The sequence below is a fragment of the Alligator mississippiensis genome, chromosome 3 (genome assembly GCF_030867095.1).
Source record: "Alligator mississippiensis isolate rAllMis1 chromosome 3, rAllMis1, whole genome shotgun sequence".
NCBI classification, from domain to species: domain Eukaryota; kingdom Metazoa; phylum Chordata; order Crocodylia; family Alligatoridae; genus Alligator; species Alligator mississippiensis.
The window spans coordinates 274,374,816-274,392,629 of record NC_081826.1 but is presented as its reverse complement, the minus strand read 5'-3'; the positions used below and the strand labels follow the sequence as shown (position 1 = coordinate 274,392,629).

General features: G+C 43.8%; 1 protein-coding gene across 4 annotated transcripts in view; it reads left to right on the top strand.

Moving 5' to 3' along the window:
* GHR (growth hormone receptor) overlaps positions 1-17,814 on the top strand; it is a 227,857-nt gene that overhangs the window by 200,173 nt on the left and 9,870 nt on the right. For all 4 annotated transcript variants that reach the window (XM_059725203.1, XM_059725201.1, XM_059725202.1 and 1 more), the window contains 3 exons: positions 3,168-3,297; positions 12,108-12,268; positions 13,962-14,140. In XM_059725203.1, the coding sequence (XP_059581186.1) occupies positions 3,168-3,297; positions 12,108-12,268; positions 13,962-14,140 (470 nt within the window). The remainder of the gene's footprint in view (positions 1-3,167; positions 3,298-12,107; positions 12,269-13,961; positions 14,141-17,814) is intronic.

The window sequence follows — 17,814 nt, the reverse complement described above, 5'->3', positions numbered from 1 at the left end:
ACATGGAGTTGAGCTACTATAGAGCTGCTAAATCAAAATAAATATAACATAAATCTGAGACTCCTATAGGTGGACTGTCCAAGGATCCCAGAAGGGTTTTATCAGCTTCTTACAGCTTTCCAAAACGTTTACTTCTTTCATTGAAATGACTGTTTTTGTTCCTGATTGACATGGATGAGAAATAAGGAAAGTTAGGAAGATTATTTTTTCTTTGTGTATAATATCAGAAGATGCCTATGAAATGTGGCAGACTACTGTCTCATTGAGTGCTTGTACTATGTAGTAGAAGCAGAGCTATTCTTGCCTCTGAAATAGGTGCACATGATTAAATTCTCCCCCCCACCACCCTTTTTTTTCCTCCAATATAACTTTTTAATTAAAAAATGTTACAAGTTTAAATTTTCACATGGGGCAAACTTCTGTAAATCATCTAACTTTTAGAGGGTTGTGTTCAGCATTTTCAGAAAATAATGGCCTTTTAAAGATGCCTCAAGTTTAGCACCTAAACTTACCAGTCACTTTTGAAAACTGAGTATAATACTGTGCAGATATCCATGCAATGTAAATACTGGCATTTAAAATATATAGCTGTGTTTCATTGCTGTTGTCAAGTTCTTTGATTTTAGGAGCTTTTAGTAAGGTAAGGCATGGTTATTTACATTTGTATGACAAAAATGTTTAAGTTTTGGATTACTATGTTTGAGAAGCAAAATATGTGGAGGTTGCATGATTCATAATATTCCTGAGACATTCCTGCTTTCAATTCTTTATAAGTGGAGAATTTTGTGACATTCATGCCACCTGCAGAGATTCAAATTTTACTTTTTCTGCTTCACCACAGCTATCAGCAGCTCTCCTAAGGCAGCTTTTTACATCGAGAGTGACTGGTGGATCATGAAATCAGTTTAAAGATCAACAGCAGATTAACATTAAATTAAAGATTTAGAAAATCAGTTATATATCATGAGGGTTGAGGATTCTTTCCTAATGATCTTGCTGAACTCAGAAAGGGAAACCAAGAGCTTTTGATACATATTTTCTCTGTGAGTTTAGGCAAATCTATCAGTGTCCCTATTTCCCCAAGGAAAAATTTGGGGCAACACTACCCTTCTACATACCTTGAGCAAGACCTGCACACATACACTTCGTTAATATTACCATCTTGTTTCCATTATCATTTTTTCTCATATGTTGGCTTGACATTAGTTGCAGTGTTCATGTAATGGGTCTGTGTCATGTCTATATGACGGAGAATGGTAATTAAAAGCACTGAAGCACCATATGGCAGAATAAGGCTACCATAAAAATTAGAATATGTTCACACTATACTGACTGAATTGTCTTGTAGACCAGGGGTGGGCAAAGTACAGCCCACAGACCAGACTGCCAGTTAATTGCATCCATCCCACAGCTCTTTGCATGGGTCTAAGCCCTGCCTGCTTCTGCCCAGGACAGCCCATGCCACACTCCTACCTGCGCCCACCAGTGGCCCCAGCCCTAGCCCACACATGCAGCTTTCTGGTGGGGCTGCTTCTGCTGTGCCCAGTTACTGCTCGGCTCCTTCTCCTTCTGCCCCTGCTGCACTGCTCTGGGCAGCAGGTAGTGTGGGGAAGTGGGAGCAGATGTGGGGACATGTGCTGGGGACCGCAGGCCTGGGGTGAGGGGTAGGTGGAGTTGCAGCCTCCAGTGCACAAGTTCCAGCTCCCAGCCACCTTTCAACCACTCAGCCACCCAATGTGATGAGTAGTTCTGTAGCTTAGGCAGCACAGAATTTGGTGCAGGGTGCCAAAGCCTAAGAAGTGAGGTTTGTGCCTAGGGCAGGGACAGACATCATACATAAACCAATTTAAGTAATCAGAAACTGGTTTAAACCTGTACCAGAACAGATGTTCAGTGCACATAAACCAGTTTGAAAATGGCTGAGCTAAACCTGGTTGAATGTAGTATCAGACTTAACTGATTTGGGTCAAACCCACTTATGCAATGTCTGTCCCAGACCCTTGCTGGTTTAAGTTAAACCAGACTCCCCCAGCAGCCCTACATGCTCTCTGGACTGAGCTGGGCGGGGATCATCTCCTCCACAGCAGGACTGGCCCCTCCCCTCTGCTTCCTGGCTGGAGCTCAGCAGAGTCTGCAGACATTTGCCTGGCTTCCCCTTGCTCCCCCTCCCCACTCCTTGCTAAGCAGGGATTACCCTATCCCTTCTGTCTTACACAGACACCTCTGAGCATTAGGCAGCAGACCACATGCTGGATATGGTCAGTCCATGCTATGGGAAACGGGACAAAGGCAGAATCAACAGGTAGCTAGTAATGTCCCTCTGTTGTTTTTTTTTCCCCTGCTGGGCTGGTCAGAAGGGAGGGAGGGTCCTCTCTAACCAAAATGTCCTGCCGTGGCTTCCTCAGCTCAACACTGTCAAAGGGAAGGGAGAACTGCCCTAGTGCACCCGCCTCCCAGCTTCTAGCCTGAGCCACTGCAGATATGTGCCTGCGTTTCTGGGATGTCTGTACACTTACAAACTGATTCAGCCTAGCCAGGTTGCACTAACTTGCAAAAATTGAATCAGTTCAGGCTCAGGCTTTTTGAACAACTGCCCCTAGCCTAGGAGGTTATCCCTTGCTAAACTGCATTTGCCATGACTAGATTGCTACCAATACCTGGTGAGGTAACTCTTTTGAAGCTAGCTTGGATATTTCTCTATGTTGCAGTCACAGTAGGGACTGCAGTTCAAATTCCATCTGTGAATGTAACAATACATGTAATGTGAAAATATTTTTTTAATTTCAAAATGACCTTATTAGACATGGATTTAAGTAGAAAAGCCTGGCTCCACAAAGTCAGTGGTAAAGCCAGTGTTTCATATTCCAGTGTTTCCATGTATCAGATCCAAATGTTGGATTTATCCCACTGGGGATATATGTATTGTATGCAACACGGGTATGTGAATTCAGGTTTGGAGGGTGAACACATTACAGTTCAAGGCATGTTTGGATCAGAGGTCTTTATTTTGGCTATACTTCAGTGACTATATTATTGTGTAGATAAACAGTTGAAGGAAAAGGTTAGTTGTTGTTAAACTGTAGCTGAGGATTTCAGCACCATGCTTCTCTTGTCTCACATGTTTTATTCCATTTGTCTCATTTTTTTGTTTCTGCTCTTCATTCTAGTTCCTTTGGGTGAACCACAGATCATCAAGTGCAGATCACCTGAGATGGAGACATTTTCTTGCCATTGGACTGATGGAGATGTTCACAACCACACTGCTCCGAGAACAATGCAACTGTTGTACATGAAAAGGTAAAAAATCATACAAAACAAGAAACCCCCCCAGAGTCCAGCATTGCAGTGTGCCTAATAGTGACTGCATTGCTCTTAAAAACACAGATCTTTTCATGTCATAAAACAGGCTAAAAAGGCACAGTATAAGAGCATGTTTTGCAATCTGAATTGTCAAATGTCTTGCAGTGGCTAATAGTGATTGTGGCAAATGATTAAACATGGGAGGAATTAGTCTTAATAAAAGCAGGTCGGAGCTGTGGAATCTAGGATTTAAACACTGCACATTTTAGGGGAAGTCATTTGAGATATGGGACTTTGATTTGTCCTTTCTGAACCTAGCTTATAGCTATGACATTCAAAGACAGGTTTTTGAACCCTATCAGAAGTTTCAGTTGTGTTCAGCTTTGGTCCAGACATATTTCACATATTAGTTTGAAGCTTTAGCATATGCCTCCTAATTTAGTTGGCAGTTTGCGCTCTGAATCATATATGCCCAAAGAATAGCTCTGCTCAGAACCGCATTTTATAGCTTATTATTTCATCCTGTTGAATGGAGTAGCACGGGGCAATGCTTTGCTTAAGCATTTGTACTTTTAGTGAATTCCAGTGCTTCACCTGAAAGAAGCCATGCAACTGCCAAGTAGTGACAGCTAGTGGAAAATCTGTCATTCACCCATGACTGCAGCAGATGGACATAGGGTCTTTTCTCTGTATTTCATCTAATGTACGTGGTTAGCTGACAGTTGTCATCTCTGTTTATGTGTAACTACAGAACATAAACTTTAAAGATTAAGTTAGCAATGAACTCAGTCTCTATAAAGATTTAGTTAGCAAAAGTTAGCAATATAAATTGGCCACCTCCCTTATTTATTATTCTTACCAGGAGCAAGTATTCTATAATAAAAATCTGAACTCAACAGTAAAAGATTTTATCAGGATGTATTTTCATAGATTCATAGATTCATAGATGTTAGGGTCAGAAGGGGCCTCAACAGATCATCGAGTCCGACCCCCTGCATAAGCAGGAAAAAGTGCTGGGTCTAGAAGACCCCAGCTAGATACTCATCTAACCTCCTCTTGAAGACCCCCAGGGTAGGGGAGAGCACCACCTCCCTTGGGAGCCCGTTCCAGACCTTGGCCACTCGAACTGTGAAGAAGTTCTTCCTAATGTCCAGTCTAAATCTGCTCTCTGCTAGCTTGTGACCATTGTTTCTTGTAACCCCCGGGGGCGCCTTGGTGAATAAATACTCACCAATTCCCTTCTGTGCCCCCGTGATGAACTTAAAGGCAGCCACAAGGTCGCCTCTCAACCTTCTCTTGCGGAGGCTGAAAAGGTCCAGTTTCTCTAGTCTCTCCTCATAGAGCTTGGTCTGCAGGCCCTTGACCATACGAGTTGCCCTTCTCTGGACCCTCTCCAGGTTATCCGCATCCTTCTTGAAGTGCGGCGCCCAGAATTGCACGCAGTACTCCAACTGCGGTCTGACCAGCACCCTATAGAGGGGAAGTATCACCTCCCTGGACCTATTCGTCATGCATCTGCTGATGCACGATAAAGTGCCATTGGCTTTTCTGATGGCTTCGTCACACTGCCGGCTCATGTTCATCTTGGAGTCCACTAGGACTCCAAGATCCCTTTCCACCTCTGTGCCACCCAGCAGGTCATTCCCTAGGCTGTAGGTGTGCTGGACATTTTTCCTCCCTAGGTGCAGCACTTTGCATTTCTCCTTGTTGAACTGTATCCTGTTGTTTTCTGCCCATTTGTCCAACCTATCCAGGTCTGCCTGCAGCTGTTCCCTGCCCTCCGGTGTGTCCACTTCTCCCCATAGCTTTGTGTCATCTGCAAACTTGGACAGAGTACATTTCACTCCCTCGTCCAAGTCACTGATGAAGACATTAAAGAGTATCGGTCCAAGGACCGAGCCCTGCGGGACCCCACTGCCCACACCCTTCCAGGTCGAGACCGACCCATCCACCACGACTCTCTGGGTGCGACCCTCCAGCCAATTCGCCACCCACCGGACTGTGCAGTCATCCACATCACAGCCTCTTAACTTGTTCACCAGTATGGGGTGGGATACCGTATCGAAGGCCTTCCTGAAGTCTAAGTATACGACATCCACCCCTCCTCCTGTGTCCAGGCGTTTCGTAACCTGGTCATAGAAGGAGACTAGATTGGTCAAGCACGATCTGCCTGCCACAAACCCGTGCTGGTTTCCCCTCAGCATAATTTGCCGTGCCGGGCTCTCACAAATGTGAGCCTTGATAATTTTTTCAAAGACTTTACCAAGGATGGAGGTGAGACTGACTGGCCTATAGTTGCCCAGGTCCTCCTTCCTCCCCTTCTTGAAAATGGGGACCATGTTAGCCCTTTTCCAGTCCTCTGGGACTTGGCCCATGCGCCACGAGCATTCGAATATTCGCGCCAGTGGCTCTGCCATGATGTCGGCCAGTGCCTTCAGCACCCTCGGATGGAGCTCATCCGGGCCTGCCGACTTAAAGGCATCCAGTTCTTCCAAGTGACTCTGCACCACCTCAGGATCTATGCATGGAAGTCTGGCGCCTTGCTGCTGCCTCTCTACAACCCCAGTGAGAGACTTGTTGTGCCCCTCGCTTAGGAACACTGAGGCAAAGAACTCATTGAGGAGTTCAGCCTTGTCCCCCCTGTCTGTCACCAATTGTTTCTGCCCATTTAGCAGAGGTCCTATTCCTCCCTGGGCCTTCCTTTTACTCCCAATATATCTAAAAAACAATTTCTTGTTGTCTTTTACTTGGGTTGCCATCCTCAGCTCCATGGTAGCTTTGGCCCGCCTGACTGCCTCCCTACAAGCACGAGCAGAGGAGGTATATTCATCTTTAGTGATCTCACCCTGTTTCCACTTTTTATGTGCTCCCCTTTTGGCCCTTAGGCTGCCCTGGATTTCTCTGGTCAGCCATGGAAGCCTCCTGGCCCCTTTCCCTTTTTTGCCTCGCTCGGGGATCGTCTTGCTTTGTGCCCGAAGGATCGTTTCCTTAAGGCACAGCCACCCTTCTTGGGCTCCCATCCCTTCAAAACTCCTACTCTGCAGTGCGTCCTTGACTAATCGCCTGAGTGCATTGAGATCAGCTTTCCTAAAGTCTAGCACTTTCACCCTACTAGTTACCTTACCCACTCGCCGTCTTATGTTGAATTCTATTATTAGGTGATCACTGTCTCCCAAATGGCTACCGATCTGGAGGTCCCCTATCATGTCATCCCCTGTTGCCAATACTGCATCCAGTATGGCATTCCCCCTAGTGGGACCATGCACCTCCTGTGTCAGGTGGAGGTCCTGTACACAGGTTAGAAACCTGCGTGAGCGATGGGACCTTGCTGTCTGCGTCTCCCAGCAGATGTCCGGGTAGTTTAGGCCCCCATGACTACCGCCTCTTTAGCTTTTATGGTCTCCGAGAGTTGCCTCAGGAGCCCTGCATCTATTTCTTCCCCTTGGTGTGGGGGTCTGTAGCAGACCCCTACCACCAAATCCCTTTCTCCTTGCCCCCCATGTAGCCTAACCCACAGTCCTTCTACTTCCTCAACCTCGGATTCTGTCTTGATGAGGGTTGATGTATATTGCTCACTGACATAAAGTGCAACCCCCCCCCCTTTCTTCCCCGACCTGTCCTTTCTGTACAATCTATAGCCCTCAATATGTACCGCCCAGTCATGGGACGAATCCCACCAGGTCTCTGTTAGCCCCACTAAGTCATAGGTGTTTAGTGCAAGCAGGAGCGCTAGTTCATCCTGCTTGTTCCCCATGCTCCTAGCATTAGTATATAGGCACTTGAGCCCTGCGACTGGTGCCTTTGCTGCCCCCCCGCTCCGAGTCCCAAGGGGCCCATTGTTTCTTACCTTCTCGTTTCTTACCTGTTCTGTAGTGCTGGTCTCCCCATGGCTTTCAGGTTTCATTTGCCTTAATTGTAATAATCGCCACAGATTTTAAATTAAGGAGGCACCATTATGAGTCTGGCCTCCAGCATAACACAGGCCATTGAATTTCACCCAGTAGCTCCTGCATTGAGTCTAGCTTCTGGCAGAGCAACAGTATATCTTTTAGAAAGATGTTGAAGACTAGGACTAGGTCAATCTAAGTGCCATTCTGTACAGATGTTTGGGGAGGTTAGATCGAACAAAAATGACTGGCCTGATCTTAGGTCACCTGAGGAGGTGCACTGAGATTGGGCATAATTTATTCGGATCTACTGAAAATCTGTATACATTCAGAGTGCAGCCCAAAGCCTGGAAAGTCCCAGCTGCTCACCCTACCCCCGAAGCTGTACTGTTCCTACCCCCAGCCCCAGACCTGACTGACTGAACTATTTTCATCCCCCTAGAGACCCACCAGTCCCCTGTGCAGACCTGCCAACCCCCCAATCCCACTTGCCCTCAGCCCACCCCAACTTAGATCATGTTCCTCCCAGCACCAGCAAACATGTGCACAAACAGCCTCTGATCTATGATCATGCAGCTCAAAACAAGCCATATGATCATAGATTTGGTCCCAGAAATGTCTGCATGCACCCTAAGAATATTGCATTAGTGCCATTCGATTACTGCATAATTATTGAGATACTAAATGATGGATAGAACTGCTACCCATGACGTTTCTTGCCCTTGTTAAGTTTCTGATCACATTCTTTTAACATAACCTAAAGTGCTAGAAATTTTATTATAAGCCTGATCAAAGGGCTGCGTATAACAACAGTCTTGTCCCTTTCACAGTATATGTAGATAGCTCCCATTCATACTGACAGACATTACACTATGCAGGACTGATGATATACTCCAGATTATTGCAGGATGGAAAGCTGCTGTTTTAAGTAAGGATAGACCAACTTTCCATGTCAAAGGACTTGGTGACAATTTGCCAGGCACTTGTGGGGCCTTTCCCTAATGTTCCTATTTATAAAATTGCATGTGTTCACGGTATTGACATAGGAATGAAAGGACTGTCAACTACTGGCAGAGTGGATGGTGAAGGGGGGAGTGTGAACATGGCATATTCACAGTTTTCCACGCCTTGAAGTTCCAAGTTGAGAAGTTCTGATTCAGAGCCTGCTCTCCTCCCCCTATCTACCATGTTCAGTACCTGCTGATGGATCTTTCCTTTGTGAATTTGCCTCATCCCCTTTTGAGCTGGGTTAAACTATCAACTGTCACAACATTTTGGGGCAATCGGTTCCTCAAGATAATTTGTGTATAAAAAAGATCTTCCTTTTGTTAGTTTTAAACCTATTATCTAATAGTTTCATTTTATGTCTCTCAATTCTAGTATTTTGAGAGATGGTAAATAATAAATCCCTATTTACTTTCTCTGCATCACTAAATTTTGCCTACACTGTTGTCCTCCTTGATAATGAAATATAAAAATGTTTATTATTTTTCACCAGCAACACAAACCTATAGCTGATTACTTTTGTCCTAGCTCTGCAATTTTTGGGAGTAGATGGATGGCCCCACAACCTGTATATTTTAGGAGTGCCCTAAATTTAGGCTACCCTGGGGGTATTGGGCAACCCTACTTTATTCTGATTCTGATTCTTTATTCTGAGTTAGATACTTTATTCTGATTATTTATACTGAGTCAGATAGGCTGATTATTGTCAAGTGGTAAAACAGCTAATGGGAGATACTATTATAGTCAATTAGATTCTAGCACACCCATGCCCTATTTTCAAGTATACAGGCTGAATAAATGCACAACAAACAGGTCTGTAATTTTTCCAAGGAACATCTGGCTATTAAAATATATTGTTTTTCATAATATCAATTCTGTTTCATGGAGAAAGAAGTGAAATTTCATGTCTTTTGACAATGAACTTAAAGGCTTCACTGGGTACAATTTAAACAACTGGCTTGCACTAGGTGTCAGGTTTCATTTTACATTTCAGCTGGATGTAATCTTCTTGTAAAGTATTTCATTGAGCTATATGATTTGTTTAGATTGCAGACTTCCTCAGAGTTCCTGTGTTCAAAGGAACAGCTACTTTATTTTGCTGCATATCTTATATGAGCTACTCTAGTGATGCAGATGGTATGAGCAGGATCTTAAGGACTGTCTAATGAACCAGTACCACAGATCACACTCAGATCTTCAAACCTTTCACCCACCCAAATGTAGGGAAAAGTGAATCATTGTTCTGGATTGTGTAAAGCAGGGATTGGCAACCCCAGGCACGTGTGCCAATTAGTGGCACGTGGAGACATTTTCCCCAGCACTCAGCGGGTGTGCGAGGACATGGTCTTTAAAAAATGTTTAAGCTGCTGCTTTGGGAGCAGCACAGGTACCAGGGGTGGAGTCAGGAGAACACGGGGACACAGTCTGTGTTCTTCTGGCCCTGTCCCCTGTCCCTGGGCTGCGCCCTTCAGCCCAGCCCAGCCCAGCCCCTGGAGGGGAGCTGCCAGGGGCGTGGGGTTAGGGCCCAGGCCCGGCAGGCACTATGCAGGGTTGCAGCACTGGAGGCTCCCAGAGGGTGGGTGAGCCCTAGGCCTAGGGACATAGGTGCCCCATCCCACCGCGGTGGGGGCAGCACTGGGGCACTGAGCACCAGAGCCAGGCGCTCAGGGCAGGGTCTGGACGGCACTGCCGGCAGGGAAGGCAGGGGCTGAGCGGGAAGCAGGGCAGCCCCAGGGCTCCATGGGCTCAGGCCGCAGCAGGGAGGCAGGGACGCCCAGCAGCACCCCAGGTGGAGCCCAGCCCACTCAGCTCCATGGGGATGGGGCGCAGCCACCCTACCCACGAGGGGACGCTGTCTGGCCAGGGTAGGATGCCAGGCCCAGGGGTCTCCAGCTCTGGGCTCGGCCTCCCTGAGCACCGGGCAGAGCACGAGCAGGGCAGAGCCACCCCCAGTGCAATGGCCTGGCCATGGGAGCTCCCAAGAACAGCTGCCGTGCCTGCCCTGGCCTGCCTGGGCCCTGGCCTCGCCCACCAGCAGCTCCCCTCAACGGGCTGGGGCTGTGCAGGGTCACTGTACTGCAGGCTCCCGGCCAGCTCGATCCCAAGCACCACATGCAGCTGTTCCCAGAGCACGGCGGGCTCTGCCTCGCTCGCTCATGCTGTGCTTGGCACATGTAGAGACCAAGCCGGGTTAACCCCTCGAGCCTGTCATCCTGTCTCAGCCAGGCAGCATCTCCTCGCAGGCAGGACAGGGCAGCTGCACCCTATCCCTGTGGAGCTGTGCGGGCCTGACTGGGCCCCACCTCAGGTGCCGCTGGGCTTACCTGCCATGGCCCAAGTCTGCAGAGCCCTGGGGCAGCTCCCACCTCCCACCTGGCCCCTGCTGTCCTCTGGCTGCTGCCTTCCCAGTGGCCTGGCCAAGCAGGCCTGCCCACAGCGCCTTCCCCCACGCCTACTTCTCCCTGCACTGCCTAGACCCTACCCCAAGTGCCCGGCTCCAGCATTTGGAGCCCCGGTGCTACCCCCACCCCAGTGGAACAGGGTGTCTGTCTGCCCGAGCCGCAGCCGGGCCCTCAGCCCTGGGCCTGGGCTCCCCCACTCTGGGACCGTCGGGGAGGCCTGAGTGCCCAGGCCTTGGTGGCTGCTGCTGGCTGGTTGCTGCCTTCCCTCCCCCTGGACCAGCAGGCCCAAGCCACAGCCGGTAGCGGTGGAACACATGGGCAGCGAGGGACACATCCTCTTTCTCTTTCCATTTTTTTCTCTTTTTCTTTCTCTCTCTTCTCTTTCTCTTTTCTTTTCTTTTCTGCTCACTCCTCTTTTTCTTTTTTCTCTCCTTTTTCTCTCTTCTCTCTTCCTTTTTCTCCCTTCTCTTTTTCTCTCTCTCCTCTATTTTGTCTTCTTTTTCTCTTCTTTTTCTTTTTTCATTCTTTACCTCTTTCGTTTTTCTTTCTTTCTCTTCTCGTTTTCTTTTTTCTCTTTCCCATTCCCTTTTTTTCTCTCTCTCCTCCTTTTTTTGTCTTTCTCTCTTTCTCTGTTTTTTCCCTCTCTCATCACAACATGCTTAACAAAAAAGAATACACAAGAACAAAGGTAGCGTATGAAGTTTTATTTTTTGTCACCAGATTTAGAATGTTGAAAAAGCCTGGTATTTACCAAAAAAGCAATGTTTATGATGATTAACTAGATTAATATACAGTGTGTCCTGCCATGTACCCCCTGCCCTAGTTTTGTTTTTGTAGCATGTTGGCACTCCAGCACCTTACAAGGTAGACATTGTGGGTTTTTTGGCACTCTGGCCAAAAATGTTACCTACCCATGGTGTAAAGAGTCTGCAGAGATTTGAAGGCTGGCCTTCACCAGGAGATACGCCGCTTCCCCTAGCACACATGCAGCTGGCATTATTTTCAGTGTCCGCAACCTTAGAGAAGAGCCCCTGATACCAGAGTTCTTCTGATGACCTAGCCAGGCTTGAAGGGCTGAAAGACTGCTGGGTCCCAAGCTAGAGAAGCCTTCAGCCTTCAGACCTGGCATGCCTAGAGAAGGAGAAAGAAGCGGTCTCCTCTTGTCCTGAGTCAAGCTCAGCACTGCCACAAAAATAAATTAGTGTTTTTGAGGTGGAGGAGTCAGTTTTATAATGGATTCAACTTGCAATTTAGCCTTTACATTCAAATACCCACCTTGTTTCCACACACCAAGAAAAGTCCTGAAATGCTTCCTGCTGTGCCTATAAATACTATGTGCAATCCAAGAGAATGGTTCAGTTTTATTGTAAAAGATGATTAACGCTAATGAGTTTTATTTCTACTTCTTTACAAGCTGTAACTTGTCTATCAGGCATGTTGCAGTATATGAGTGTATGTAGTCAGAACATTGGCAATATATATATATATTTAAATTACTGTGTTGTCTTTCTAGGGGTGATGAAGAATGGAAAGAATGTCCTGATTATGTAACTGCTGGAGAAAACAGCTGTTATTTCAATACATCTTACACCTCTGTTTGGATACCTTATTGTGTTAAACTTGCCAATGAAAATAAAGTGTTTGATGAGAAATGCTTCAGTGTTGATGAAATAGGTAAATTTTTTCATGTATTTTAAGCTGCTTTATTTTTTCTCCTGGTGTATAGATTTTGTTTACTGTGCCTTTTTGCATTAATATTGGAGGTCTGTATATTTAAATTCTCAGTGCAGTAAGATTAGCCTTAAATGCAATCTGCAAAATGGGACAGCATTAGGAGATACTATCCAGGTTGGAAGAATACATGTGTGATAAAGGCTGATGTGTAGCTTCTTTATAAGATGCATTAGGAAATGATTCAACGAGTCAATGAGCTCCCTTTTCTGGTGTAAAATACCACTGCTTTCTCAAGTATGTTGAAATGTATCAGTATGAAGCCCTCATGCATCAGCAATAGATAATGCATATTCATGTTCTACATGAGCAAGAAGTTTGTCTCAAAGCTGCAAATTTTGGTTGCTTGATTGGTTCCAAATTGGATTAAGAGATAATAGGATCATTACAGCATCATTTGTACTCTGAAGCAATAGAGTTCTTAATTTAGTCTTTGTGAAGACTATGACCTTTTCTGAAATAAATTAACCACTTCTAAATTTTGGGCAACCTGTGTCTCTTACTATGCAATTGAATGGTTTGTTAGCCTGTTGGCTTCAAAACTGCACTTCATTGCCATCCAAAGGCCTTAGACTTATCCTCACCAGGAGGTCAAAGTAGCATATGAATCTTACACATGACTTTAATTACAGCCACCTCAATTAAGTTGATTACAATTATAACAGCCTAGGATTGGGGCAACATACAAAGTGCATTATGTACCCTCCGTAAGTGTAGTGTTTCCTGGCTGTAGGTTCATATTCATTGCAAATTGTCATGTACATAGAAAGGACACTGTAGTACTATTCCAAAATTGATGTTAACAAGAATCAACATATGTGGGCTGCCCTGTAGTTCAGTTAATAAATAAAACACATTTTACAGCAAACTTTGCGTAACAGTCCTGGGAGTGAGAAGTGGTAGAAATGTGGGAAGCAGGGGGATCCTTTGTGTTCTGGAGCAGTGAAAAACTGTCGTCTGTTTGAGAATAAATTATGAGAAAGTCTGAAGTTCTCTGTGCAGACCAAAAACAGAACTGCTGCAATGCCATCAGGAATTTTAGTTGAGATTATGAAAAAACAGATTTAAACTGTAATGTTCTGTGAATGATCCTGGAGTCCCAGCACAGGGAAAACTCCCATGGATTTCAGCCTAACAAGGGCAGTTTTATTTTATTTGTTTGGGGGTTTTTTCATTTCCTTTCAAATGCACATTTCAGCAAAAATTAGCTATAAAACACAGGTAGAATAAGTCCATTGACTATAAAGAACAAATGGGTGGTAGCATTAGCATTAACTTTGGGAACAATTTTTGGTCCAGAATTTCAAAATTCTGGAACATAAATCTGATTTTTCCAAAATAAATGCATTGTCCTGACCCCTGTATAACCAATATATGTTTTTATTATTGATTTAACTGAGGCCAGGGTTTCACCCTGGAATCAGCAGGTTTGGGCCCTCTAAGTTTCATGTTGAAAATGTCTTCCTCAAATTAAACATGCCTTTCTTGTATCAACTCTTTAGTAATGTTGATGATAACTTTTAGGTTTAGACTGTAATTGCCATAAATGAAATCAGGAACAGTGTTTAGGAAGAATACTGGTTTCATGCTGAGAACTGGCTATTTTATTTAAACAAACATTCTGTTTATACAACAGTACTACCTGATCCCCCTATTAATCTCAACTGGACTCTACTTAACATCAGCCTAACTGGGATCCATGTGGACATTCAAGTAAGATGGGAGCCACCACCAACAGCAGACGTTCGTAAGGGATGGGTTACCCTGGAGTATGAGCTGCAGTACAAAGAAGTAAATGAGACAAAATGGAAGGAGGTATGAAGAACATTTTTGTTATGTAATAATTATAATACCTTAGGGCACGGGTGGCCAACCTACTGCATGCATGCCACAAATGGCGCAGGAAACTTCGGTGTGTGGCACATGCAACCCAGGTGCCTCTATTTCCAGCTTTTAAGGCACAAACTCTATCAGGTACATGTCTAGGGGGTGGGAATGAGAGTGGCACTTCAGGAGGGTTGGGGCTTAACTTGTGGCATGTTAGTCAAAAAGGTTGGCTACCACTGCCTCAAGGCTTCTCTTGTGCCTAACTTTCTCAGGTGTCGGGAGCATCTATTAATTAAAGCACATTACACCTTCATATCAAGGCAGACGTTCTAGACTAAAGTTGCCTTACATTTAGAGGTGCACCGATAGATCAGTCCCATATAGTATCAGCACCGATAAAAGGAAAATTGACATTATCGACAATCAGCTTTTTTTTGGCTGACATGGCCAGTAATGTTGCCAATAAATGCCATGTGCATGTGTGCAGCCACAGCACCACACACAGGTGCCCGGAGTGCAGCCCCATAGTGTGGAAAGCAGCGTCCAGCTGGTAAGTCTGTTGTGGGGGTGGGGGCGTGAGGGAAGGAAGGATCTCTCGAGCATATTTAAACAACCTTTACAGCAACAGGATATTGAGCACTGTGGTCCACCTGCTTTGCCTGTGGCAGGTTAAGCTGTTAAGTCTTGTGTTGTGTCAAGGTTAACTGTGTAGTTTTGCTAAGAGGTTAGACAGTGCATTTGTATAGGATGGTTTGGATAGGGATGATCCTGTCCCAGGCAGGGCACTGAACTAGATGACTTTCAAGGTCCCTTCCAGACCTACTTCTCTATGATTTTGTGATTCACATAGGGTGTTTACCATGCTTCAATAAATGCACATTAGCTTGAACACTTTTGATTGATTCTCGTTAGCTTTGAGTGTCCCTGTGCAAGTAGGCCCTCGATCACTCAGTAACTGCAGGTTTTTCTTCTGTGATATTCTCTGTTCTGTTGAGCAATACCATAAGAGCTTCAAACACCACAATGTAGTGATACTTGGGGTCTAGGACATAACAGGTTTGCGGCAGTATAAAATAAGAGCGTACAGACAATGTAAACTCCTATACCAGTTTAACATCATACAATACAAAGGAAGGAAAAGAGGTAAAATACACTGATGTAAATTATACAGGTGTAAGTGTCATGTGACCACAGTTATCCCTGAATAGTGGTTTGTTCATTCCAAACAGGGTGTTGTTACCTGCTCTCCAGCCATCTGCACTGAGGCATTGTTGAGGCACCTACTGCAGCAAGTCTGAGATAACAAGTTGTGTTTCCCCATTAGATAATTATGTATTGGTCTACAATAACATAATGACATGAATTACACCAATGTATCATGTGCCCAGGCCTATAGATAAGCAAGATAATGTAGCTGTTTAGATGGTGAGGGAGTGCTTACAACAAACTACAGTAAAATCAGCTGAGGAATAGTATTAATAAATCCCTCTAACTCTTTTTTACAATGGTATGGGGCGCACACACAATTAAAAAATTGACAACAATATTTAAAGCATCAATCTTACAGATGAAAAAGAGAAGAAACTGAAGAAAATTGATGGTCACCTTAAGCTTTAGGTAATGCAGTCTCATGCCACATGAGCTCTATTTGTGCATCAGGATTGTTGGTTGTAGCTGTGTTGCTCTAAGGACATAAGCAGTCAAGGTTCTTTGGGTAAATGTGATATCTTTTATTAGACCAAATAAATAGTTGGAAAAATAGTTGGAAAAATGGTTCTTTGCAAGCATTTGGGCTCAAACACCTTTCTTCAAGCATAGGGTGAATCTGTCGGGGTTATGATTCTCCCTGTGCTCAAAGAAGGGTGTTTGTGCCCAAAAGCTTGCAAAGAACAATTATTCAAACTATTTACTTGGTCTAATAAAAGATATCACATCTACCCAAAGTACCTTGTCTGCCTTGTTCATGCATCAGCAACCTTAATAATTACAGAGTACTTTTGAAAACAGCTTTCTCAGGAAAACAAAGATTTGAAGCTCCTGACTTTAGAACTTTTAGTAAGAAAACAGGTAGGCTATCCATGACAAATTGTTGTTGCTTAAAGAAAATAGTTCTACAGATCCTATATCATTGTTCTTTTTGTACTATGTGATGATTATTATTTGCAGTAATGGGTACTTGGCTTTTGAGGCACAAAAGTAGCAAGGTTCTTTCTATGACAGTGAAATATGGAAGAGTGAAATCCTAGCCTGAGTCAAGTCAGTGGCAACATTTATACTGACATCAGAAGAAATATACTTCTGATATTTTTTGCAAAAAATGTCTACTGATATTTGTGTCACAGGGATGTTTGACACTGAACATTCAGTTGAGATCTGTCTTTCCAATATTAAATTACCTATTGCATGAGATTATGCTCTGGATAAAGTCCATTGTAGAATGCACCATAATGTACCAGGTACTTTTGCATTTGTAATAGTGGTATATAAAGAATTCTAGCATTTTACAAGTTAAATTTGTATCTGATCATACTCCAGGCATATCAGGATGAGCTTGTCTGATTTTTCTGGTGTACATCAAGTACATTTCTTCCACTTCCATTGAAAACCATTAATTGATACCTTGAAATAATACTATGATTAAGCATCAACTCGTGAATGTTCCAAATGTAATGCATAGTTTTAGCAAAACCAAAATTATTTTCAGTAAGACTTTTTTTCAAATTCCAATTAATGAATCTTTTGCCTCAACTTCCATGGCGCACAGCAAAATTAAACTGGACATAAAATTTAATTAGGCAATACAGAATGTGAAAACTTTTGTTGTTAATAATCAGTCAGTTTGAACACAGACAGTACATTGGTTTTGAATTATTTCCTGTGGAGTGACTTTTTATTTGTGTTACAGTACCATAAAAAGATTTCCCATAATGTTCATTAAAACAGAATTCTAGTCTGTCTTTATGAAAATTTCCATCAACAATAAAAATAGTAGGTTTTTTTCCTGTTTAACAAAGAAGTATGGGTTTTTTTTCAAATACAGGGAAAACTGTTCCCTGATGTGCAAGCTAAAATATGACTAAATTTGACCTACTGGTAATACACTAAGGAATAATGATCAACAAAGGAGGGGTGGAAGACCTGGAAGGATAAAGATTTACTGGGATAGACTTAATTTTATGTAGGTTTTATTCAGCCTTACTTTTTAAGGATAATTTATTTTACCGTTGATTTCACTAGGTTTAGAATTTCAGCTGCCGCATTTATAAAATCCTTCAGGATGACACCTGAATGAATTACACTCTTTGCTGTACTATTCTACACTACTGTAGTGATGCAGCACATATAGATCAATATGTACCAATGCAGATTTATAGTTAATATTTAACAGAGAATTTTCCAAGGCCTGGAATATCTTCCAAAATCTATTACAGATTTTAAGGGTTATTGTTCCAATTTAGTTATATTTGGACTTTTAGGGAGGCATACATTCTTCCTAAATAAGTGGATTTTGTAAGATGTACAATGAATTTGGCGTGGTTTTGCACAGAAAACATTTTAGTTCATAACATTGGTGCTGCAGAGACTTGTTTCCAGGGCTTCCATGTTACTTTAGCAAGATTGTCATTGGGAAGCCAGTAGAACAGTTTTGAAACATTAAAAGG